The sequence below is a fragment of the Cetorhinus maximus genome, chromosome 21, assembly GCF_964194155.1.
Source record: "Cetorhinus maximus chromosome 21, sCetMax3.hap1.1, whole genome shotgun sequence".
NCBI classification, from domain to species: domain Eukaryota; kingdom Metazoa; phylum Chordata; class Chondrichthyes; order Lamniformes; family Cetorhinidae; genus Cetorhinus; species Cetorhinus maximus.
This window is the reverse complement of record NC_135899.1, coordinates 17293730-17320236: the sequence shown is the minus strand read 5'-3', so window position 1 is coordinate 17320236 and position 26507 is coordinate 17293730. Positions and strand designations below refer to the sequence as shown.

Sequence of the window (26507 nt, the reverse complement as noted above, 5' to 3'; positions counted from 1 at the left end):
CCAACCCGTCCTCGACAGGTTTCAATTATTTCCCTCCGTGCTTCAATTCTCCTTTTCCCCCTTTAGACTGCGCGTGTTATTTTTACTGTCCTGTGTGAAAGTCGCAAGGACATAGACCACGATGGAATAATAATTCCCTGAGGATCGCAGTGAACTTTATAGGGAAAATGCTGAACTGAGGGTGTGCGGCAGCAACATCGAAACTGAAAGTGGTTTGAATCAGGAAGTGCTGAATCTGAACATGGCTTTCAGAGAACAGGTCCAGAGTTTGACCGAGGAGGCAATTTGTCCCATTTGTCTTGAATTCTTCACTGATCCCGTAATACTGGGTTGTGGACACAACTTCTGCCGCTCCTGTATCACCCAGTGTTGGGAAAAGAAGGAGAAAAACTCCTGCCCGGAATGTAGAGAGCAGTTTCCGGAAAGAAACCTCAGGGTAAATCGGGCCTTAGCGAATCTGGCCGAGAAAACTCGAAAATTAAAGCTGGATCCGAAAGAGAAGGAAAGTAAACTTCACTGTGAGGAACATCAGGAGGAACTGAAGCTGTTTTGTGAAACTGACAAGAAATTGATCTGTGTGATTTGTAGAGATTCGCGGGAACACAAATCTCACAACTTCCTGCCGATTAAAGAAGCTGTTGAAATCTACAAGGTAAAAGGGGAAAATATTTTCTAAGTTGATAGTTTTATCACATTTTCATGGTCTAACACTTCAATTCTGTGATTTTCTCTCCCAATCCCAGGGTCAGCTGAAATCTTCCTTAGATTCTCTCACACAGAAGAAATCGGCGGTTCGAGAAACGGAACAGAAACAGAAGCGGAAGATTTCCGAAGTCAGGGTAAGGTCTCCCTGTTCTGGTTTTCTGGGATCTCGGTCAGTTTTGCTCCCTTTATCGCGGGACATTAATTATGTTTCACATTTCATTTGGTAGGAACAGTCGAGCAGTCTGCAGACCCACATCACATCCGAGTTCACTAAAATGCATCAGATTCTCACTGAGAAAGAGCAGCGACTACTCAGAGATCTCAGGGAAGAAGAGGAGAGGATTCTCGAAAGAATGGAGAAAAACCTTCGAGCGATTGAGGAGAATTTAAATTCTATTGAGGAGAAGCTCTCAAAGTTGCAGAAACAGATGGAGCAAAAGGACGAGTTGATATTTTTAAAGGTGAGGGAATATATTGCGGGTCAGTTTCGTGAAACTTCACAGAGTCACAAAATAACTGATAACTGTGGAATAAATATTGAATTTACCGAATAAATAAAAACTGAGTTAAACAAATTTCTGTCTGTTTCGTGGCAGTTTTGCGGTCTCCCCGAAATAATCGACTTCCACATTGTCTGCAGATTCCCGGGAATACCTGTAACCTCCAGAGAATGATTTTTCTTGATCCCCACACTTGCTTTGTGATTATTTCCGTGTTGCCGAGTTTAATTTTCTCCTGGACCGCCCATTGTAACCCAGTTCCAGTTCATGTTGTGAGTGTGTCTGGAACGGTGTGTGACAGTCACTGTGTCTGTGAGCGGGACTGATGTTGAGTTCCAGTTTACTTTACTCTCCACAACCTTCCTACCAAAATGCATCACTTTACACTTCCGTCTTAAATCTAATATGCTCTGAGTCTGCTCATTTCACCAGCCGCCCTGCTTATGTACTCCTGAAATGTGTGCAGATCTGATTACCTCATGACAGAAACGGTGTGATTGAATTAGAGAGAGTGCAGAGGAGATTTACAAGGATGTTACCAGGACTAGAAAATTGCAGCTATGAGGAAAGATTGGAAAGGCTGGGGCTGTTCACCCTGGGACAGAGGAGGCTGAGGGGAGATCTGAGACATACAGAATTGTGAGGGGCCTGATAGAGTGGGTGGGGAAGGGCCTATTTACTTACCAGAGAGGTCAGTGACGAGGGGGCACAGATTTAAAGTGCATAGAAAAATGAGAGGGAAGATGAGGAAAAGGTGAAAGATCTGAAGGTGGATAAATCACCTGGACCAGATGGATTACACTCCAGAGTTCTGAAGGAGATAGCTGAAGAGATAGTGGAGGATTTAGTGGTGGTCTTTCAGGAATCTCTCGAGTCAGGGAGGGTCCCAGAGGACAGGAAAATCGCTAATGGAACCCCCCTGTTTAAGAAGGGAGTGAGGCAAAAGACAGGAAATTACAGGCCGATTAACCTGAACTCGGTCGTTGGTAAGATTTTAGAGTCCATTATTAAGGATGAGATTTCAGAATACTTGGAAGTGCATGGTAAAATAGGGCAAAGTCAGCATGGTTTCATCAAGGGAGGTCATGCCTGACAAATCTGTTAGAATTCTTTGAGGAGGTAACAAGTAGGATAGTCAAAGGAGAGCCAATGGATGTTATCTACTTGGACTTCCAGAAGGCCTTTGACAAGGTGCCATGCAGGAGGCTGCTCAGTAAGATAAGAGTGCATGGTGTTAGAGGCAAGGCACTAGCATGGATTGAAGATTGGCTGTCTGGCAGGAGGCAGAGAGTGTGGATAAGGAGGTCATTCTCAGGATGGCAGCCGGTGACGAGTGGAGTTCCGCAGGTGTCAGTGTTGGGGTCACAACTTTTCACTTTATACATTAATGATCTAGATGAAGGAACTGAGGGCATTCTGGCTCAGTTTGCAGATGATACAAAGATAGGTGGAGGGACAGGTAGTATTGAGGAGGCGGGTAGGCTGCAGAAGGATTTGGACAGGTTAGGGGAATGGGCAAAGAAGTGGCAGATGGAATACAATGTGGGCAAGTGTGAGGTCATGCACTTTGGTAGGAAAAATAGAGGCATAGACTATTTTCCAAATGGGGAGAGAATTCAGAAATCTGGAGTGCAAGGGACTTGGGAGTCCGAGTCCAGGATTCTCTTAAGGTTAACGTGCAGGTTGAGTCGGTATTTAGGAAGGCAAATGCAATGTTGGCATTTATTTCGAGAGAACTAAATATAAAAGCTGGGATGTGCTGCTGAGGCTTTATAAGGCTCTGGTCAGAACACATTTAGAATATTGTGGGCAATTTTGGGCCCCGTACCTCAGGAAGGATGTTCTTGCCCTGGAGAGGATCCAGAGGAGGTTCACGAGAACGATCCCAGGAATGGAAGGCTTAACATATGAGGAACGTTTGATGACTCTGGGTCTATACTCGATGGAGTTTAGAAGTATGAGGGGGGATTTAATTGAAACTTACAGAATACTGAAAGGCCTGGATGGAGTGGACGTGGGGAAGATGTTTCCATTAGTAGGAGAGACTAGCACCCGAGGGCACAGCCTCAGAGTAAAGGGAAGACCTTTTAGAACAGAGATGAGGAGAAACTTCTTTAGCCAGAGAGTGGTGAATCTATGGAATTCATTCACAGAAGGCTGTGGAGTCCAGGTCATTGAGTGTATTTAAGACGTAGATAGATAGGTTCTCGATTGGTAAGGGGATCAAAGGTTACGGGGAGAAGGCGGGAGAATGGTGTTGAGAAACTTATCAGCCATAATTGAATGGCGGAGCAGACCCGATGGGCCGAATGGCCTAATTTCTGCTCCTATGTCTTATGGTCTAATGGTCTTATGGAAAAAAACGTTTACACCCAGATGGTTGTGGGATCTGGAACTCGCTGCCTGTAAGGGTAGTAGAGGCAGAAACCCTCAACTCATTTAAAAGCTGTCTGGATAGTAACATCAAGTGCTGTAACCTGCAGGCCTGTGGACCAAATGATGCAAAGTGCGATGAGGCTGGGTGACTTGTTTTTCATCTGGCGCAGACACGATGGGCCGAGTGGCCTCTTTCTGTGCCGTAAACTTTCTATGTTTCTAAATCTGTTACTGTGGTCCTCACTGTTCGTTATTCATTTATTTCAGGATGAAGCTTGTCGGGAGAGAAGGTAGGACATGTTTTCTGCTGAAACTCTGCACAAGTTGATAAAATAACTCAGAAAGGCTTTGTTATGAATTTCTTTTCTAGTTACCATCGCAACATTAAAGGGCGACAATAACTCTGCTTATGGTTTAAGTACTAGTCTTTTATTGTGATGACATGCTTTATTGCAGATATTAAATTAGATTTCATATAACTGGTCTACATGATTGTATTAAATTACAAGATGCCATGCAGTCCTGAAGTACTCACTTGCAGGCTGCAGACTGCTGTTCGTGCGGCTGTGACCTTCCGACTGACCCTGAGAGAGCCACACCGTCCATGTTTCCATGGTGTCGACCATCCATGTCCCTGCAAGGCTCCTGACCAAACCGAAACAGTCACATGTTAAAGTGGGAATGGGTTTTGTTTTGATTCCAGTATAGAACCTTGACCTGCATCCTTAACACCGACAAGACAGACCCAGCAGAGGTGGCGGCACTGTGGTGTAAAGTTTGGAGGGAGTTGCCCTGGGAATACTTAACATCGACTCAGGACCCATTGGAGTTTCATGGCTTCGGGTAAAATATGGGCAAGGAAACATACTGATGATGACTACGTTCCCACACCATTTGCCAACCACACACCCCCCCCACCGCTCTCACCCACTCATCAGCTGATGAATCAGTACTCCTCCATGTTGAACGCCACTTGGAGGAAGCACTGAGAGTTGCAAGGGTGCAGAATATAGATTGGATGGGGCACTTCAATGACCATCACCAAGAGTGACTCGTTAATGCAACTCCCTCCATAACAGCACTGTGCGTGTACCTACACCATATGTGCTGCAGCAGTACAAGAAGGCAACTCACCACCAACATTCTAAGGTTCTAAGGGCAGTTAGGGATGGGCAGTAAATGCTGGCCTAGCCAGCAATGCCCACATCTCATGAATGAATTTTTAAAAATCGCCACTACTGGCCGAGCTGGTTCTGTCCCAAAGGACATAGCTGCTAGACTGGGTATGTGGCAGGTGGTGAGGGAACCAGCAAGAGGGTAAAAACATACTTGATCTCTTCCTCATCAATCTGCCTACCGCACATGCATCTGTTTATGACTGCAGCAGTATGAGTAACCACTGCACAGTCCTTGTGGAGATGAACTCCTGCCTTCACATTGAGGATACCCTCATTCAAAACTGAGCGTCCATGAGGCCCTGTTGGCCATTAGCAGCAGCAGATTTGTACTCAGCCACACTCTGTGACCTCATGGTTTGGCATATCCTGCACTCGACTATTATCACCAAGCCAGGAAATTAACCCTGGTTCAATGAAGAGTGCAGGAGGGCATGCCAGGAGCAGCACCAAGCATGCCTAAAAAGGAGGTGTCAACCTGGTGAAGCTACAACTCAGAGCTCCTTGCATGTCAAACAGCGTAAGCAGCAATGAATAGACAGAGATAAGCGATCCCACAACCAACGGATCAAATCAAAGCTGTGCAGTACTGCCGCATCCAGCGTTGCATGGTGGTGGCCAATTAATCAACAAATGTAAGGAGAAGGGTCCACAAATACCCCCACCCTCATTGATGGGGAGCCCAGCACATCAGTGCAAAAGATTAAGGCTGAAGTATTTCAGCCAGATGTACCCAGTGGATGACCCATCTCGCCCTTCTCCAGAAGTCCGCAGCATCACAGATGCCTGCCTTCAGCCAATTTGATTCACTCCACGTGATATCAAGAAATGGCTGAAGGCACTGGATACTGCAAAGGCTATGGGGCTTGACAATATTCTGGCAATAGTACTAAAGACTTGTGCTCCAGGACTTATCGCACCCCTAGCCAAGCTGTTCCAGTACAACTACAACACTGGCATCTACCTGGCAATGTGGAAATTTTCCCACTTATATCATGTAAACAAAAAGAGGGACAAATCTAACCTGGCCAAGTACTGCCCTGTCAGTCTACTCTCGATCATCAGTGAAGTGACGAAGGGTCTTCAAAAGTGCTAACAAGAAGCACTAACTTAGCAATAACCTTCTCACTGACGCTCAGTTTGGGTTCTGCCAGGGTTACTCAGCTCCTGACCTCATTACAATCTTGGTTCAAGCATGGACAGTAGAGCTGAACTCCAGAGGTGAGGTGAGAGTGACTGAACATTACATCATTTGACGGAGTTTGGCATCAAGGAACCCTAGCAAAACTGGAGTCAATAGTAATCGGAGGAAAACTCTCCACTGGTTGGAGTCATAACTGTTACAAAAGAAGATGGTTGTGGTTGTTGGAGGTCAATTATCTCAGTTCCAGGACATCACTGCAGGAGTTCCTCAGGGCATTGTCTTATGCCCAACCATCTTCAACAGCTTCATTATTGACCTTCCTTCCATCATAAAGTCAGAAGTGGGGATGTTCTCTGATGATTGAACGATGTTCAGCGCCATTTTTGACTCCGCAGATACTGAAGCACTCCATGTCCAAATGCAGCAAGTCCTGAACAATATCCAGGCTTGGGCTGACAACTGGCAAGTAACATTTTCCCCACACAAGTGCCAGGCAATGGCCATCACCAGCATAAGAGAATCTAGCCATCGCCCCTTAATATTCCATCCCTTGCTATTACCATTACTGAATCCCCCACTGTCAACATCCTGAGGGTTACCATTGAACCATTAAGCACAAACTGAACTGGACTAGCTATATAAATGCAATGGCTACAAGCACAAGTCAGGGGCTAGGAATCCTGCGATGAGTAACTCAGCCTGCCCATCACCTACAATCCACATGTCAGGAGCATGATGAATACTTTCCACTTGCCTGGATGAGTGCGGCTCTGATAACATTCAAAAAGTTTGACATCATCCAGGACAATGCAGCCCACTTGACTGACACCCCATCCACAATCATTAACTCTCTCCACCACCAACGAACAGTGGCAGCAGTGTGTACCATCTACACGATGCAGTGCAGGAACTCACCATTCCTCCTTAAACAACACCTTCCGAATCCATGACTGCTACCCCCTAGAAGGACACGGGCAGAAGATGTGTGGAAGCACCACTACTTGGAAGCTCCCCTGCAAGCCACTCACCATCCTGACTTGGAACTCTATCATCGTTCCTTCACTGTCGCTGGGTCAAATTCCTGGATCGCCCTCCCTTACAGCACTGTGGGTGTATCTGGACCAATTGGACTGCAGGGGTTCAAGAAGGCAATTCACGACGACCTTCTGCAGGGGCAGTTAGGGATGGGCAATAAATGCTGGGCTAGCCAGTGAAGCACACACCTCATGAATGATTGAAAAAAAATCAACACAACAGCAGAAACGTGTTTTAAGATATAAAGCAATATTGGCACCAAACCACAAGGAGGTATTAATACCAAAGATGAGGTACATTTTAAAACGTTTTAAAGGAAGAAAGAGAATTAGAGAGGCAGGAAAGTTTAGGGATTGAATTTCAGAGCTCAGGACCTCGGCAGCTGACGGTCCTGCTGCCAATGGTGGAGCGATTAAAATCAGGGATATTCAATTGGCCAGAAGTAGAGGAGGGCTGGTGTCTCGGAGAGTGGGGTTGATGTTTTCAGTCTTTGCTTTTATTCTACAAGCTTTGTTTGGAATACAGCAAGTGAACAGGCTAAATGTTTATCTTCTCCTGTGATCTGTGATATACTGGTAACTAATTTGTTATCATGCTGTTGGCCTTTTGCAGGACATCAGTGTTTCCATACTCTGCCCTTGCATTTCCAAGTTACCTTTTGCTCAGTTATAGAGAGAAATTTCACTTTCAATCACATTTGTTCTAATATGAAAAATGCTGAAATATATGAATGTTGGGGTAGCTTCACCATTTAAATCATGTTGAAAATGTTCAATTGGGATGAATTTACACCATCAATTCTTTAATATTTACAGGATTAGTGATGACATTAAGAAACTCTCAGTTGCAGACGCTGCGGCCCTGTCTATCGGAAAGTTCAAAGGACCTTTACAGTACACAGCTTGGAGGGAAATGATCAATTCCATTAACCCTGGTAAAAAATTTAAATTAATTTTCCTAACTATAATTCCAGTTGTGAAGGAAATAAATGGGCTCCAAAGTTCCAAGGGTGTGGGGAAAACAGGAAATTCAACGTTCCTCCAGTGAGGGGTTGTGGTAGTATGATCATCATAAGATCATAAGAAATAGGAGCAGCAGGAGGCCATTTGGCCCATTAGACCTGTTCTGCCATTCGAGAAGATCATGGCTCATCTAACTGTGGCTTTAACTGCCCTTTTTTCCTGTTCCCTATAGCCCTTAACTCCATTGTTGATCAAATATCTGCCTAATTCTGCCCTGAGTATAAACAACAGCCTCTTCTCCATTGCTGTCTGTGGAACAGAATTCCAAAGGCTAAAATCCCTCAAAGCGAAGAAATTCCTTCTCATCTCTGTCTTAAAAGGGAGACAGAGCCCTAATTTATAAACTATATCCACTGCTTTTAGATATCCCCACAAGAGGAATCATCTTCCCACTAGTTACACTATCAAGCTCCCTCAGAATCATCTATGTTTCAATAAGATCACCTCTAATTTTTCTAAATTCAAGAGTAAATGCCTAAACTGTTCAACCTTTCCTCATCAGACAACTCCTTCATCCCAGGAATCAGCCTAGCGAACATTCCCTGAGCTGCTTCTCAGACATAAAAGAACTCCCTTTAGTAAGGAAACGAAAACTGTGAAGTTAAAGCTGCCATAGTCCCAGAGGATCATCGGTTGCACTCTCATTAGTGAGAGATGACTGGTGGTGAGTTTAACCTGAGGGTCACCACACCTCAGGTGTGGGGTGACGTTGAGAAGGCAGGGCCTTCATGGATGACCTCAGCCAGTACAGGGATTGTACTGTTGCATCACTCTGCATCACAAACCAGCCGTCCAGCCAGCTGAGTTATCCGACACCCAAACTGTACTGTTACTCTCAGCAATGACCTGTACAGCTATATCAAGAGTTCCCCACTATTATACTCCATCTCCCTTTCAATTAAGGCCAACATTCCATTGGCTTCCTAATTACTTTCTGTACCTGCATGGGGAGGTAGAAGGAAGCGAAGCTGATGCCGCAATCAGATCAACCACAATCTTATTGAATGGTGGAGCAGGCTCGCGGGCCCCGAATGGCCTACTCCTGCTCCTAATACTTCTGTTCTTGTGCTCACCTTTGTAATTAATATATAAGATACCCCTATACTCCAGCATTCTGCAACTTCTCTCCATTTAAATATTATTCTATTTTTTAATTCTTACTGACAAAGTGGACTACCTAATAATTTCCCACATTATACTCCAGCTGCCAATTTTTCCCACTTACTTCACCTTTCCATATTCCTTTGCAGACAATTTTAATCCCTCCTCACAACTAGCATCCTATTGCATCATCAGCAAATTTGGCTGCAATATAGTCAGTCTTTTTAATATGTCCTGTCTATAAACTGTAATTAGTTGAGGCCCAAGCACTGATCCTAGGTGCACTCCACCAGTTACAGTTTGCCAAACTGAAAATGACCCATTTATCCTGAATCTCTGTACCTGCTCATTATCCAATCCTCTATCAATGCCATTGTATCACCCCTAACACTTATCTTCTGCAGTAAACCTTTATTGATACTTTATCTAATGCCATTTGGAAATCAAAATACACTACATCTGCTGGTTCCCCATTATCCATCCTGCTTGTTACATCATCAAAGAGCTCTAATAAATTTGTCAAACATGATTTCCCTTTAACAAAACTATGTTGACTCTGCCTGATTATGTAATGATTTCTAAATGTCCTGCTACTACCTTTGAAATAATGGTTTCCTGCATTTTCCCAATGACAGATATTAGATTAACTAGCCTATAGTTCACTGATTTCTGTCTCCCTCCTTTCTTGAACAGTGGTGTTACATTCATGGCTTGCCAGTCCATTGTGACCTTCCCAGAGACGAGAGAATTTTGGAAGTTTGCAAACAGTGAATCAATTATCTCTGCAGTCACTGCCTCACAAACCCAACTATGCAAGTCATCAGGTCAAAATTTCTTGTCAGCCTTTAGTCCCATTATTTTCCTCCTACTTTTTCTCTGGTGATCTTGATTGTTTTAAATTCCTCTCTCCTTTTTGCCTTTGTTCCTCTATTATTCTTGGTATGCTTCTTGTGCCTTCTACTATGAAGAATACTTGTTCAATGTCTCTGCCATTTCCTGTTTTTCCACTATCGATTCCCCAGTCTCACCCTCTAAGGGGCCCACACTTACTATCGCAACTCTTTTTTTATGTATGTGTAGAAGCTTTTACTGTCTGTCTTTAGGTTTCTTGCGAGTTTCCTCTCATACTCCAATTTCTCCCTCGATTTTTTAGTCAATCTTTGCTGGTTTCTAAAATTTTCCAAATTTTCTGGCCTACCACTAATCATTGCGGCATTGTACATCTTTTATCACAATTTGATGCCACCATTACCTTCCTAAGTCAGCCACAGATGGCGAACTCTGTTCGTTGAGCCTTTCTTTCTCAATCAAATGTATTTTTGTTGAGAGTTATGAAATATCCCCTTAAATGTCTGCCACTGCTTCTCTACCAACTTGCCTTTAATCTATTTGCCCTGCCCATTTTAGCCAACACGGTCTTCAAACCCTTGTAATTGCCTGCATTTAAGTTTAAGGCATGAGTTTCAGACATAAATTGCCAATCCTAAAACTGAATGTGAAATTCTATCTTATTGTGATCTCTCTTAACTAGAGGATGTTTCACCATGAGGTCATTTATTAATCCTTTCTTGGTAGATATTACCAGGTGTAAAACAGCCTGTTCCCTGGATGGTTCAGGAGCATATTGTTCAAAGAATCTGTCCCAAATACAATCTACGAACTCATCCTCAGTCACCTTTTCCAATTTGATTCAGCCAAACGGTATGAAGATTACAACCGCCTACAGTTATTGCAGTATCCTTCTTACAAGCTCCCATTATTTTTATATTTACACTCTGTCCAACAGCTTAGCTACTTTCAGGAGGCATGTAAACCACTCCCATTAATGATTTCTTTCCCTTGGTGTTTCTTATCTCCACCCAAATTGTTACAACCTTTTGATCCTCGAAAACAAAATACTTTCTCACAACTGTACTGATCACGTTCCTTATTAACAGAGCTACCCGATCTCCTTTTCCTTTCCCCCTGTCCTTCCAAAATGCCACATACCCTTGAATATTCAGGTCCCAGCTGTGGACACTCTGCAACCATATCTCTGTAAAGGCCATCATAAAATAATTTATTTCCATTTGTGCTATCAATTCATCCATCTTGATACAAATTCTGTGTGCATTCTGATAAGGAGCTGTTATTTTGGTCTTTGGGCAATTTTTCCCTCCCCTGGCCTTGTTGGCTGGTATACTCTTATGTTTGTAAGCTCTATCACTTCCTGTTACACTCTGTTTATCATCACCTGCAATGCTATCCTACACTATTGACTTGTCCTTTTTCTTCAATGTTCAAAATCTCACCGCACATGAACACTTCCTCCCCCTCCCCCACTCTTTAGGTTAAAGTCCTCTCCACAGCCGTATTTTACAATTTGCCAGGACACTGGTTCCAGCGTGGTTCAAGTGAAGGCCATTCTAATAGTTTCGCTCCGTTTTTCCCCAGCGTTGCTGCCAGGGCCCCATGAATTGAAACACATTTTTCCAACACCAATCTTTGAGCCACACATTCAATTCTCTGATCGTATTCACTCCATGCCAATCAGCGGATGCCTCAGGCAGAGATTATTACCTTTGAATTTAGTGCCTAACTGCACATACTCTCTCAGTAGAACCTCTTTCTTAGTCCTATCAATATGGGTATCCACGGGGACTATAAGAACTGGATGCTTTTCCTCCCACTCCAAGATCCTTGCCAGCCCTGAGAGGATTACTTTGACTCTGGCACAGGACAGGCAACACAGCCCTTGGAATGCTTGCACTTGCCTGAAGTGAAGAGTTTCTATCCCCCTAACTAACCTGTCCCCTTCTACAATGACATTCATTTTTGCATTTGGATAGCTTCCTGCACCACTGTGCCATAGTCAGTTTGCTCATCCTCCCTGCATTCATGCTCTCGTCCACATAAGGTGCACCGTTGACTTGTCCTTTTTCTTCAATGTTCAAAATCTCACCGCACATGAACACTTCCTCCCCCTCCCCCACTCTTTAGGTTAAAGTCCTCTCCACAGCCGTATTTTACAATTTGCCAGGATACTGGTTCCAGCGTGGTTCAAGTGAAGGCCATTCTAATATTTTCACTCCCTTTTTCACCAACGTTGCTGCCAGGGCCCCATGAATTGAAACACATTTGAATCTGTTGGACAATTGTAAGAGCTGGGCTTTCTTACCTGACTTTCTTCCCTTTCCCTGACCACTAAACAAATTGGAAATACCTAAGGGTGTCACTGCCTCCTGGAACAAAATGTGTTGGTAACTTTACTCCTCTCCAATGCATTGCACTGTCCAAATCACGGATTCCAGTGGATCAGCTCAGAGCTGAGGTTCCTCAAGCTGCAGACACTTACTGCAGATGTGGTTGCCGTGAATCAGACGGGTAGCGTCTGGTCCCCACCTGCTGCAACTGCAACACATCACCTGCCCATCTTTATTTCATTTTTATCGAACTGATTCGATTTCAACTGGCTCTGGTAGAACACAAACAGAGGAGTATAAGCATTTTATTGCTGTGTAAGTGCCATTTGATGTCATTGTCAACATCACATTCTACCACTTGCCTGAAGATTGAGAGTAGACTGTTGGATCTGTGATTGTCCGCATTGTATTTGTCCTGCTTTTTGTGGACAGCATGTACTTGGGCAATTTCGCACATTGTCGGTCAGATGCCTGTGTTGTAATTCGACTGGAACAACTTGGCTATGGGTGTCTCTAATTTTGGAGTTAAAATCTTCAGTTCTACAGCTGGGATGTTGTTAGTGCCCATTGCCTTTGCTGTTTCCAGTGAGTTCATCCCTTACTTGTGATCATGTGGATTCAGTTGCATCAGATGAATACTGGCCTCTGTGACATTGGCGACATTGGAAGGAGACCAAGATGGATCATCTAGGTCATTGTTTCTCCTGCAGCTGTTGCCCTGATGTGAGATGTGGTGGTTACCACAAGTACTCAATCAGAGTTAAATCTGCTACGAGTGTGGCACGGATGCCGTTTCAAGGCTAAGAGACTGAAGCTCTATGCTCCCTTCTTAACAGTAGAAAACCAGAGGCTGCACTGGAAGAGGGATTTGGGTGTAAGATTAAAGAGATGTTTGTGCATTTGCCTAAATCCTTTGTCAGATCGCACATGGAGATTTTGGTGGCCTGCTCGTCTACTTTATCTCCATTATGAAGGGTGGCAGTAGGCCTCACATAAAAGGTTTGCAATCATAGAATGATAGAAAAGTTACAGTGCAATAAGAGGCCATTCAGCCCATTATGCCTGCGCCAGCCAAAGAACAAAGAATCTAGCTGCTCATTTTAATCCCAATTTCCAGCTCCTGATACGTAGCTGTGCAGGTTACAACAGTTCAGGTGCAGATGCAGGTACCTTTCAAATGATTTGAGCATTTCAGCTTAAATCACCAACAAGGCCAAGACTTCCAGATGCCCATCACCCTCTGGGTGAAAAATATTTTCCTCATTTCCCCTCTAATCCTTTTACCAATCACTGTAAATCTGTGCCCTGTGGTAACCAGCATCTGATACAGTTCCATCACAACGTCCCTGCCTTGGACTTCATTACCTCGTCCATTAAAGAAAAGCATTCCATATGCTTTCTTGACCACTGTACCCACCTGTACTGCCACCTTCCAGGACATGCGTATGCACACCAACGTCTCTCACTTCCTCAACCCCACCCCAAATGCATTACTCACACTTATCCGGATTGAATTCAATTTTCCCTCTCAACAAAACCATTGATATCATTCTGGAGATAACAGCTACCCTCTACACTTCCAACTGCATGGAAAATGTTCGTGTCATCGGCAAATTTCTTAATCATACCTCCCACATTTACATCCAAATCATTAATATATGCAACAAGCAGCAAGGGCTCCAACACTGAGCCCTGTCAAACACCACTGGAAACCATTATCCATTTGCAAAAATATCTATAGACCATGACATTTTGTTTCCTGTTGCTGAGCCAATTTTGGATCCAACTCGCCACCTTCCCTGTGCCCCATGTCATCTCACTTTCCTGACCAGTCTGTCATGTAGGACCTTGTCAAATGCCTCACTAAAATCCATGTAGACAACATTTGCTCCACTATCCTCATCCATCCTTCTTGTTGGTTCCTCAAAAATTTCGATTACGTTAGTAAGACATGATCTTCCTCTCCAAAACCATGCTGGCTATTCCTGATCAATCAATGCCTTTCTAAGTGACACTTTATCCTGCCTCTCAGAATTGATTCTAATAAGTTGCTCACAACTGAAGTCAGGCTGACCAGCCTATCATTTTCTGGCCAATCCCTCACAACCTTTTTAAATAATGGTACAATGTTTGCAGACCTCCAATCATCTGGTACATCACCTGTCTCTAGTGAGGATTGGAGAATAATCCTCAGGGTATCCGTTATTTCCTCCCTGGCTTCCTCTTGCTTCCTCTCTCACTATACTTATTTTAGCTAATATTTCACACTCCTCCTCTTGAACTAGAATGTCTGCATCATCCCTATCTTTAGTGATGACTGAGACAAAATATGCATTGAGAACCCTGCCCACATCCTCAGTATCAATGCACAGGTTACCATGTACATCTCTGATAGGCCCTACCCTTCCTTTAGTTATTATTTTGCTCTTAATGTACTGGCAAAACACCTTAGGGTTTTATATGATTTTACCTGCCAATATTTTTGCAAATCCTCACTTTGCTTTCGTAATTTACATATTTACTTCACCCCTGTACTTTCTATACTCCTCTAGACTTGCTACACTATTAGACTTTTTGTGACTGCCATGAGCCTTCTTTTTTTGTTTATCTTGACCTTTCTGCTTCTGCGAAACCAGGCGGCTTTGATTTGTCAGTATTACCCTTTTTTTTATGTGGATATGTCTACACTGTGCCCGTAGAACCTTGCCTATGAATAATTCCCACTGATTTGACAACATTTTCTCCTCTAATAACTCTATCCGGTCCACTTTCGCCAGTTAACCTCTCAACTTTGTAAAATTTGTCTCCCCCAATTTAGAACTTTAATTCCTGCTTTCTATTTGTCCTTTGCCATAATAGTGTTAAATCTAACTGTCTTATGGTCAGTATCTCCAAAATGGTCACCCACTGCTACTTCATCCACTTGCCCAGGTTCTTTTCCGAAGACTAAATCTAGAATTGTGCCCGCTCTTGTTGGGCTAGTTATGTGCTGGCTAAGAAAGTTCTCTTGACTGCAGGTCAAGAATTTTGTGCCCTCTGTGCCCTTCACACTATTCACATCCCAATTCATATTAGGGTAGCTAAAGTCTCCAAATATTGCCGTCCTATTGTTTTTGCACTCAGAAATTTGCCTACATATTTGCCCCCTTCCACTATTTGGGGGCCTGAGTACACTCCTAGTAGTGTGCCTGCCCCTTTTTTATTTCTGAACTCCACCCATCGGGCCTCATTTGATGCTTCATTTTGGATGTCATCCCTCCTTTCAGCCGTCATTGATTCTTGAACCGATAATGCTGCACCCCCACCTTTTTTATTCCACTCTCTACCGGGCCTGAAAACACTATATCAAGGGATGGTAATCTGCAATTTTTGCCCCTCCATAAGCCAAGTTTCTGTTATAGCGATGATATCATGCTGCAATGTGTCTAACCAAAGTGCAATGGACATCATTGAAGGATCGTTGCTTGTTTAGAGCATGAGGAGAGGGAGTGTAGATTGGACCTGTGCTGAGGGCAGTGAGGAGATCCATGAGAAGGATCAGCAGCTCTAACTGTCTTATGCAGGGTCCATGCAGGAAAAAGTTTACCTTGGTTTTGGGTGCCACAATGACTGATCACGGTCTTCCACTAAAGCTAAGGCCCATCTGAGACTGAGACTTGTAGGATTCTCTGTGACTGGAGGGTCAGGGGCCTTGCACCTCAGCAAAGCATAGTGCAGGTGAGGAACTCAGTGAGTGGACTACAGAGTAACCTCTAATCTTATTGGTGTGATAAAGATGTCCAGGGATATGCGATTATGATGTGTGAGTGGTGACCAGGGGGTGCAGGAACATGATAATCTCTCATCAATGTGCATGGAGCAGCGATTTATAGGGGCCAAATGTTCTCATGTTGATGCTCCACAGCTGGTTCAGCTTGAAAGAGCTCTCTGCTAGGTCGGCTCCCCTTTGAGAGCAAGTGTCAGGGTTAGCAAGAGCCGGCCTCACGGAAGTCAAGATGGCGGCCATTGGCCTGGCCACAGGTGTATCACAGGCGGTGCTCTTATCTACAAATGGGTGAAAGGCAATGCCGGAGGCGGCTATGTAGATCCCAGGATCTATTTGCCAGCTTCTCCACAATGAGCTGCGGCCACAAGGGCTTGGAGGGAATCCAATGCTGATGGGGTTGAAAGTCACCCCCGCCTTGAACTTCTTTAATAATGGACCCTTCTAAGGCTTCACTTGGGATCAATGCATCAGCTTTCAGTCAGTGACACACAAGTGTATTCAGAATGCCCAATCAGGATAGTGCATCTCTGGAAAGTTTAGATTTGACATTCCTTCCAATGTGTTGTGTTCAGGACTTTGTCAGTGCATTGCTGAAATCGCAATTCTGCTTACAGGTGCCTGAGGTTGCAGGAGATGGTGCAGATCCTAATAAGCGCATTTGGCGCCAGGCTTCTGCATTTTATTATAGTTGGGCACATGCAAGGCTCAAACCAACAGGAGGGAAGATGTCACTACTGCAATTTAATTCTGCTGTCAAAAATAAAGGTACATTTGAGAAACCTATGGTCAGTAAACAAGAAGGTGCTGGGGCCTTCCACTCTGCAAAGGATAGTAAACCAAAAAGTTCAACAAATTGATTCTGGTAACTATCAGATTGGTATGAGCCTGTCTACCACATCATATTCCAGCTATAGCCTCTGCATGTGGTTCGGCCACATCCTGGCCCTCCCATCCTTTCATTGTCCTTCTCATTGGAGCAGACATCTTGCTTCCCTGTGTCTCGCTCAGGCAACATGTACCCCTTTTGTAACACGAGGCTGTGCAGGGTGCAGCAGACAATGATTATCTGAGACATTCTCAGTATGGGAAAGCACTGCCTGAGCCATCCAAACATCTGAACGTCATCTTTAGGTGCTCAATCACCTACTCAGTCAGGGACCTGTGTGGGTATAGCCATCATTGTAACTCCTCAGCAGTACTCTGCGGATGGTGAACTGGCATCATTAGCCATTTTTGCTGGGGGTATCCCTTATCCCTGAGGATCCTGCCCGGCAATCGCCGAGATAGTTCCTTTAATACCCTCCACCACCACCCCCCTTCCTCCCACTTCGAGGCATCTTACTTACTGATTAACTGCACGGTCAACGTCAGATTTGAAAAAATGGTGTGCGTCACCTTCCAAACTTCATCCGCCAACTTCTACCCTCCCCCCTGCCACCCACCAACTAACCCCATCACATTCACCCTCCAAATATCAACCTTCCACTCCCCTCTGTCACCCTTGAACCTCCCATCGTTCCACTGGGCATTATTCTGATCCACCTCCACATGCCCTCCCAACCCTGAGATCTGATGAGTACAGCCCCAACCTAAACAACCCCGCAAAACCTTTATTAACCCACCATGCAATAATATACACTTCCAACCCCAGTTGTTCAGTGAGATCCACTTGTCGGAGCCCATTCCCACGTGGTCAGTCTGCTGAGTGACTTCCTGTGACTGACCACGTCACGCTTTCCTGGCTGCAGCAACACTGTCCTTGTGGCTGTGGCTTTATATACCTTTATGACCCTGGTCCCTTGATATATAAGTTAATACCTTGATTCGAGTCATCCAATTGTTTTTCATGCCTTATCAGCCCCTCCACCTGCATGTGGCCTTTTCCTGCTCTCAGCAGGGGATATCTCCAGGTGTATGGCAGCTATGGATGTAATATCTGTATCTTGATAAGGCATGAAGAAAGCTATTCACACATATCCAGAGAGGCCATTGTCTATGAAAGTTGCTGTAGACGGAGTGTCTGTTGGTGAGCCACCACCTCAATGACATGTCCTGAAATGTCTGTGTGTGCCCCTGTTTAGTTAAAACTGTCTTTATTTTTAAACAGTTCAATAAGAGTTTCAGAAAGAGTAATCCTTGTTTGGATGGTAACGCAATATGTGAAAATCAGACAGTAAATCAGTAACTCAGTTTACATCGTGCTCAATATCAATCTCCATTTGAGTTTATGGAAACAGATATTGAGTGGAATGTGTTCCGAGCTGCTACTTCAGTGTTGTCCGTGTCACACAGCCTTCCATAACAAATTTCACCCCCTCCCCCTGTGTCTCCTTGTCACCTTGGAGCATCTGTTGGTGACTCTTGATCGCCTTCTGGATTAGGAAATCAGGATAGTGAACTTGTCCCTCATGTGCAAGTGCACAGGTGTAGAAAGGAGCAGTTTCAGCTGCAGTGTTTACACCAATGAGCACTTCAAATAGGCCTCTGGAGGAGTAATTACTGCATTTCTGGACACCACACTTTAGGAAGGATGTCAAGTCATTGGAGAGGGTATAGGGGAGACTTAACAGCACAATAGCACTGATGAGGGACTTCAGTTTACAGGGTAGTTGGATAAGCTGGCAATGCTCTCCCTATAACAGAGAAGTTTAAAGGGAGATTTAATGCAGGAATTTGAATTATGAGGGTTTTATTGAGCAGGTCAGGAGAATCTGTTTACTCTGGTAAGTGTGTCTGTAACTAAAGGCTATGATTTAAAATAATCACCAAAAGAATTAGAGGGGTAATGAGCAAAAATGAAATCTCACAGACTATGTTCATGATCTGCAATTCATTGTCTGAAAATGTGGATTCCACAGGAACTTTCAAAAATGAATTGAAGATGTTCTTAAATGGACTAATATGCAGGGTTCCGGACAAAAAGCTGGACTAGAAGATTAAATTGGACAGCCTGCACAAGTACGATGGGCTGAATGGTCTCCTTCTGCGCTATAAGATTCCGTTATCTAGTCCAACTCATAATTGGGCTGGGATGTTTTTAAGGGGCTAGGGCAGTCCCAAAAACAGGTGTTAGGCAACATCCATCTGCTAATGTTGGTGCTGTTTTAGGACGCTGTCCAAAAATTGGGATGTCCTGAGACTCGAGCCCTGAGCCTTGGGTTTCCTGGACATGGATGTGTGCGGCAGTGAAAAGCTGAGCACATTTATTTTCCTGTTTACAATATGGAGATGGGGGAGGAAGCAGTGTTTTTCTCAGCTCCTCAATGCTCCTGGCCACACTGTATGACACAATGCCCACACCCCTCCCACTGCTGCCTGGCCACTTCACACTCTACGCTCACCACCCACTGTCTCCCCAATATCACCCACCCAAATCTGCACTTGCTCCTCCCGCATCTCTGCTCTCTCCCCTCCCCCACTCTCTATACTCACCACCCACTCCCTCTTCCCCCCCAGTCCTCTCTTCCTCGCTTTCTTGCTCCCATGCACCCTCTGCCTCCCCCCCACTGCACATTTTCCTCACAACCCTCCTTCCTCACCTTCTTTCTCTCTCTCATCTCAAATTCCTGGTCCCCTGCTCCCCTCCACCTCGCTTTCCGTGCCCTCTGTTCTCTCCCTCCGCCCATTCCTACACATGCTCCACTCCAAGTCCACCCCTCTCTCACTCACTTCCCTACAGTTTGTCTTCCCTCCCCATTCCTCACTGCCTCCCTCATCTCGGTCCCATACTCTCCCTGTCCTCCCCGTCCCGCACACTGTCCCTCGCAATTCCCCCTCCTTTCCCTCCAGCTTTCTTTCTCCCCTTCCTTTCCCTTGCTCTCTCTCCGCTCCACCTACCAACCTCTCTCCCCTCCCCCTTCCACCATCTCAGCGCGCCCCTTCCAGCATTGTCACTGTTCCCTCCAGCTAACTCTGGCTCCACTCTGTCCACTCACTGACCACACCCCCACCCCTCTCAATCTCTCACTCCGTCATCACCCTTTCTCCCTCCCCTCCCCCTCCCTCTCCTCCCCCTCCCTCTCCCCTCTCTATATTCACACGTTTTTTCTCTCTCTCTCTCCCAATCCCGCTCCTGTGTTTGGGTTGCTGAGCTGTAACTAGTGGAGTGACACAGGGATGAGCGCTGGGAACTCAACTATTTACAATCTATATCAATGACTTGGATGAAGGGACCGAATGTCTGGTAGTTAAATTTGTTCAGGACACAAAGATATTAGGAATTTAACTTGTTAAGAGCTCATGAAGAGTCTACAAAAGGATTTAGATAGATTAATTGATAGTTAACTTAGTGGTTGGATTATAATGTCCAAATTCATGAACTTGTCCACTTGGCAGGAAGAATACCAAGGCAATGTATTATTTTAATACAGAGGATGATTAAAACTATATCGTTAGAGTTCTGACTGTGTATTTTCGGTGTGGAGCGATTGTAAGTTCACACCTGTGGGAATAACCTTTGTGTTGTCTGGAGATTGTAACATTTAAGGTTCAGAATGTCCCAAGGGTTGATACATTCAGATCCTGTCTCAGGGCAAGGGGGCTGAACCCTGCTGGGAGATCACAGGTTAACAGGTGAATTCAAAGGTCAGTGAACAACCATTTGTGTTCACTTGTATTGAGTTTAAAAAGTTGGGCGCAGCAGTTGGCGCAGCAGCTCAGCTGAGGTGCTGGGACCGTGCCTGTGTTGAGATGCTGGAGTGGAACTGCTGTCAGCAGGTTGTAGTTTGCCCTACAAACTACCAGGAGACTCAGGTACAGGCCACGATCTTTCATTAGTGATTCAAGCATACGTAGGGAGAGATAGCGTTGGGCAGTCCTAGACCGAGCTGTGCAGATTACAGCGAAATTTTCTATACACAATTAGTCACAGACTCGTAATCTAATCTTGTCAATTTACAATCACATGCTTAAAGAGGCCTTCGGATTTTGTCACTTATTTCCCGTGTGTACAGATACTCAACATTGTTCTCATCCTCGCAAGACCACCATCTCTTGCTGACTGTGCAGGAGTCTGTGCCTCCTGACTTCAACAGCCACTCACTCCCTGGCCTTGTTCTTTGTTCTACTGCCTTGCCCATCTCCTTTCTTCTTCTGTCTGAAACACATCTGCTATTCTCCCGTTCTGCTTTTCTGCTTATATTTTATTGTTACTAACAGGCAATTCTAACTAAAATTGTTTAACCCTTTCAAGATACTGGAGTAGATTTAGTCTTGGCAGGAGTAGATCGTGCAGCCCTTCCAGCCCACTCTGGCATTCAATGAAATCATGGCTGCTGATCTACTTCAACATCATTTTCCTGCACTATCCCCGTATCCATTGATGTTTTTAATATGTAGAAAACTATCCATCTCAGTCTTGCGCATACTCAATAACTGAGCCTCCACAACTGTCTGGGACAGAAACTTCCAAAGATTCATCACCCTCTGAGTGAAGAAATTCCTCCTTATCTTGGTCTTAAATGACCTGCACCTTAATCTGAAACTGTGTCCCCTAGTTCTCGACCGCACCACCACCGCAACCAGGGAAACATCCTTGCTGCATTTATTCTGTCAAGTCATGTCAGAATTTTGTATGTTTGAATGAGATCACCATTCCTTTTTCTAAACTCCAGAGAGCAAAGGTCCCGTCTATTTAATCTTTCCTCACAGGACTGAAAGGTCCGAGGAATACTCTGGTACAAAATTTCAACACTCGGAGTCCAGATGCAATCAATATTCAAGTGGTTCCTTTATTACACATGTGGGCAGCTAACGCTGGGCAATCCAGGCACTTCTCCACCGATGTTCAAATGAGCACAGTTAATATATTTTTTACTACCAGTTACAACTTAATGGTGCTAGTTAGACAAAGGCCACAGCACAATAATCTGATCATTGAGTTCTTGTACAGTAATTGTAGTGCAGAGACTGGGCATTGTCCTTTTGGGAGACAACAAAGAATGTGCGTTTGTTCTAGACAAAAGGTTTACGGGGGCTGACTGGGTGTGGTTCAAGGCTATCAGACGGTGTTAAATGGCCTTCCCCATGTCTTGATCGAGTCATCCTGAGTCCCTGCCCATGTGTGTCTCCCATTTCCTAATTGCAAATTTACAGCTGAGCTCTTTGTACAAGTTTTTAGCTTTCATGTAAGGCTGTGATTGTCTGTGTATGATTTGGCCCCTGAAAAAAAAACATATTTTCTGCATCTTCAGGACAATCCCTCCATTCCAGGAATTTATTTGTGAACCGTCATTACACTCAGTCTATGGCAAATATACCTTTCCTCATGTTCGGAGACCAAAGCTGCACATATTAGTCCAGATGCAGTCTCACCAAGGCTATATATAATTGTAGTAAGACACCTTTATTCCTGTAACCAAATCATCTTGCAATAAAGGCCAACATAGCACTTGCCTTCTAAATTCCTTGCTGTACCGGCTTTCAGTGACTCATGAACTTGGACACATAATTCCCTTTTATGCTTAACATTTCCCTGCCTCTCTCCATTTAAGAAATACCCTACATTTCGGTTTGCCCACAGAAGTGGATATCCTCACATTTCTCCACCTTGAATTCCATCTGCCACATTTTTGTCCACTCACTGAGCCTCTCCAAATCTCCTTCAATCATCTCTGCATCCTGCTCACAACTGACACTTCCATCTGCAAACTTGGAAATATTACATTTAATCCCAACATCCAAATCATTGATGTGGATTGTGAATATCTGGGGCCCAAGCACCTATCCTTGCGCTACCACACTAGTCACAGCCTGTTCACCTGGAAATGACCCATTTATTCCTAATCTTTATTTCCTGCCCATAAACCAGTTCTCAATCCATGCCAGTACATTCCACCAAATTGCATTTGCTCTGATTTTGTTTGCACACCTCTGTTGTGGGACCTTATCAAAAGCTTTCTGAAAATCTGAATAAACGACATCCTCCAGTTACCCCTTCCCTATTCTCCTAGTTATATCCTCCAAAAACTCCAACAGGGATTTGTTAAACGTGATTTCCCTTTCATCAAGTCCATGTTGGTTTTGCCCAAGCTTCCCATTATTTCTAAGCGTCCCGTTATCACATCCTTTATTTTAGGCTCTTGCATAGCCCCTATGACTGATGTTAGGCTAACAGGTCTGTAATTCCCTGTTTTCTCTCTTCCTCGTTTCATAAATAGTGGGGTTACATTTGCCACCTTCTAATCTGCAGGAACAATTCAAAAGTGTCTCAAATTTTGAAAGATGACCACCAATGCACCGACTTTCTCTACAGCCACCTCATTCAACATTCTGGGATGTAGATCATCAGGTCCAGGGGATTTATCTACTTTAAGTCCCATTAATTTCTCTCATACTTTCTTTTTAACTAATAATATTTGTTGCAGTTCCTTGTTGATATTTGTCCTTTGATCCTCCATTATTCCGGGGGGGGGGGGGGTGGGTTTAATGGTGATAATTGACATTTGGGCAGATTATGAGCAATTTCATGTGATTTGCCTTGCTCGTGTCTGTCATTAAACATGTGGTTTGTGGTGTGTTCGACCGCAGTTTTCCTGTTAATTAATGTTTCCCTCATGTTAATTCTTTATGTTAGAATATAAGAGATAATATTATCTGTTTGCATTGTTGACTCTTGGTGAGTAAAATTCTTCTGTTTGTTTCAAAACATGGAATCTTATGGATTTATCCTCTTAGCAAGCAAATGGGATTTCAAATTTGGTCGACTAACATAAAAAAGTTAATGGTCACTAATCAGATGATAACCAAATTTGAGGGTCTTGCCTGGGACTGTAACACATTTTGGGGTCTGGCCTCGCAATGTACCAAGGGAGACAGCTAAACTCTACAGTAGAGAGGGATCTGGACAATCTGGTACATGAATCACAAAAATTACTTTGCAGGTACAGCAAGTGATTAGGAAGGTAAATGGAATGTTCATGTTTATTGCAAGAGGAATCGAGTATTAAACTATGCAATTGTTGCTACAGCTGTACAGGGTCTTAGTGAGACTGCATCTGAAGTCTGTGTACCATTTTGATATCCTTACTTAAGAAATGAGATAGTTACATAAGACGCAGTTCAGAGAAGATTCGCTCGACTGATTCTTGGGATGAATGGATTATCTTATGATAAAAGGTTGAACAGGTTTGGCCTTTACTCATTGGCGTTTAGAAGGATGAGAGGTGATCTTACTGAAACGTGTAAGACGCTGAGGGGATTTGACAAGGTGGATGCCAAGAGGACATTTACCTTGGAGAGGCATCTGGAACTAGGGGGCAGTTTTAAAATTAGGAGTCTCCCATTTAAGACTGAGATGAGGAGAATTTGTTTTCTGTCAGAGGGCGGTAAGTGTTTGGAATTCTCTTCCCCGGTAAGCAGCGGAGGCTGGGTCATTGAATATATCCAATCAGATCAGCCATTATCTCGTCGAATGGTCGAGCAGGCTTGAGGGACCGAATGGCCTACCCCTGCTCCTAATCATAGCGTTCTTGTAATTTAATTTTCTTTGGTACCTTACAGGATCAGATTGTAAACAATCTGTGTGGTGACATTTTCATACCTGTTTCGCAGAAGTATCACTCCCCACCTACTCTCTCCAGCTCTCTTTCTCTCCAGCCGGATGTTTCCTCCCCCTTTTCTCCCAAACCTTATCTTTCCCCTTCCCGCTCTCCTCACAATCTCTCTTCCCTCTCTCATACTCTCTCTCTCCCTGCGTCACTATCTCTTTCCACACCCTGTCACTCATGCTCTCCCTTCCTTACGCTCTCCCTCTTCTCCCCCATCCTTCTCTCCGCCCACACTTTCTCACTCCCCTTGTCCCCACACTCTGTCACTCACCTCCCACTCTCCTTTTCTCTTTTCCTCTTTAACTTCTGCTCTCATTATTACCTCTGCCCTTCCCACAATCTTTCTCTCTCCCCTTCCACACACACTCTCCCTCTTCCTGCCATGCACTCACCCTCTCAACAATGCTCCTGCTCGATCTAATATCAGTCCCTCCCGCCCTCTACCTCCATTCCCCACCCATTGTCCCTGTCATGCCCATTTCGCCCTCTCATCCACCGACCCAGACACTCTCTCTCGTTCCACTCCTTCCCCCTTTCCTCACCATTCCGCTATACCTCTCCCAGGCCCTCCCCTCCTCCCACGCTCTCCCTTTCCTCTTCTGCACTTTCGCCCCTCCCCGTTCTGCTTTCGTTCACATTCTCAGCAGTCTCCCACTCTCTCTGATACCTTCACATTCTCTCTCCCACCTTTGTAAGCCCTCCCCTTCTCTCTTTTTCACTCTGCCCGATTTGCGTTCACCCTCCAGTTCTTGCTCGTTCTCTCTCTCACGCCTTTAAACTCTCCCTGCCGCCCTGCACTCTCCACCCCTCCATCTCGTTCTCCCTCTCACACCATCACACTCTCCCTGCCTCCCTGCACTCCCTCTCTCCCTCTCTCTCTCCCTCTCCCTCTCTCTCTCTCCCTCTCTCTCTCTCCACCTCCCCCTCTGCTCTCTCTCCCACTTCCTCCCCCCATCTCCACCTCCGGGCTCCTTCCTCACACTCTCTCCCCCTCCCCAGCCCCTCTCTCTAAATCACTGACTGTGTTATTTTAACTTTCCCCCAGCTCCAGCCTCTCTGACTCTGCATCTGAACACAGCGAATCCCCGGCTCATCCTGTCTGAGGACCGGACCAGTGTGAGACTCGGAGACAAACGGCAGCCGCTCCCTGACACCCCGGAGAGGTTTGATCCCTGGGTCTGTGTCCTGGGATCAGAGGGATTCACATCAGGGAGACATTACTGGGAGGTGGAGGTGGGGGAGAAGACTCGGTGGGGGCTCGGAGTGGCCCGAGAGTCTGTGAACAGGAAAGGGGGAATCTCCCAAAGACCCGAGTCCGGATTGTGGGTTGTGGGGCTGGATCCCGGAAGAGGTTATTTAGCCGCCACCTCCCCCTCTGAAACCCCCCTCACCCCGAGTGTGAATCCCCGGAAGATCGGGGTTTTCCTGGACTATGAGGGTGGACAGGTGTCATTTTACAATGCGGACAACATGTCCCATCTCCACACTTTCACCCACACTTTCACTGGGAGAATCTTTCCCATCTTCAGTCCGGGACCGAATGACGACGGGAAAAACTGGGCACCGCTGAGAATCTGCGGGATTCAAGGTCACTAACAGATCCATCCCATAATTTCACACCGGCTCCCTGCCTGCTGCCAGCCGTAAACTGATGGGTGTGGGTCTCAGTCACAGGTGGAGAGAGAAGCCAGGTTAACATTCCGGGTATAAACCCTGTATGGGAACTGGGAACTGAAAGATCAGCGAGGACCTCTGTAGGGCTGGGGGAAAGAAGGAGGGGGAGAGAAGAAACAAATAGAAGCTCAATTGTAGAGAGGAACTTACTGGGTAGAATGAGCTGTGAACTGCAGGAACCCGGTGACCTTCCTGCCTGTAATGTTGCTCCACAGGCGGAAGGTGGTGGGACATCAGCTTGTTTGAGATGAATCAGTTCAGTGATTCTCAAACTGGGGTCC

General features: G+C 45.0%; 1 protein-coding gene across 1 annotated transcript; it reads left to right on the top strand.

The window, feature by feature from the left end:
• Nucleotides 1-219: 219 nt before the first annotated feature.
• Nucleotides 220-26507, top strand: LOC144695341 (zinc-binding protein A33-like). Its single transcript, XM_078566240.1, has 6 exons — nt 220-652; nt 744-839; nt 933-1166; nt 3849-3871; nt 7751-7869; nt 25598-26507. Exons 1-6 carry the CDS (start codon nt 242-244, stop codon nt 26146-26148), a joined length of 1434 nt encoding a protein of 477 aa, XP_078422366.1. The 5' UTR covers nt 220-241; the 3' UTR covers nt 26149-26507.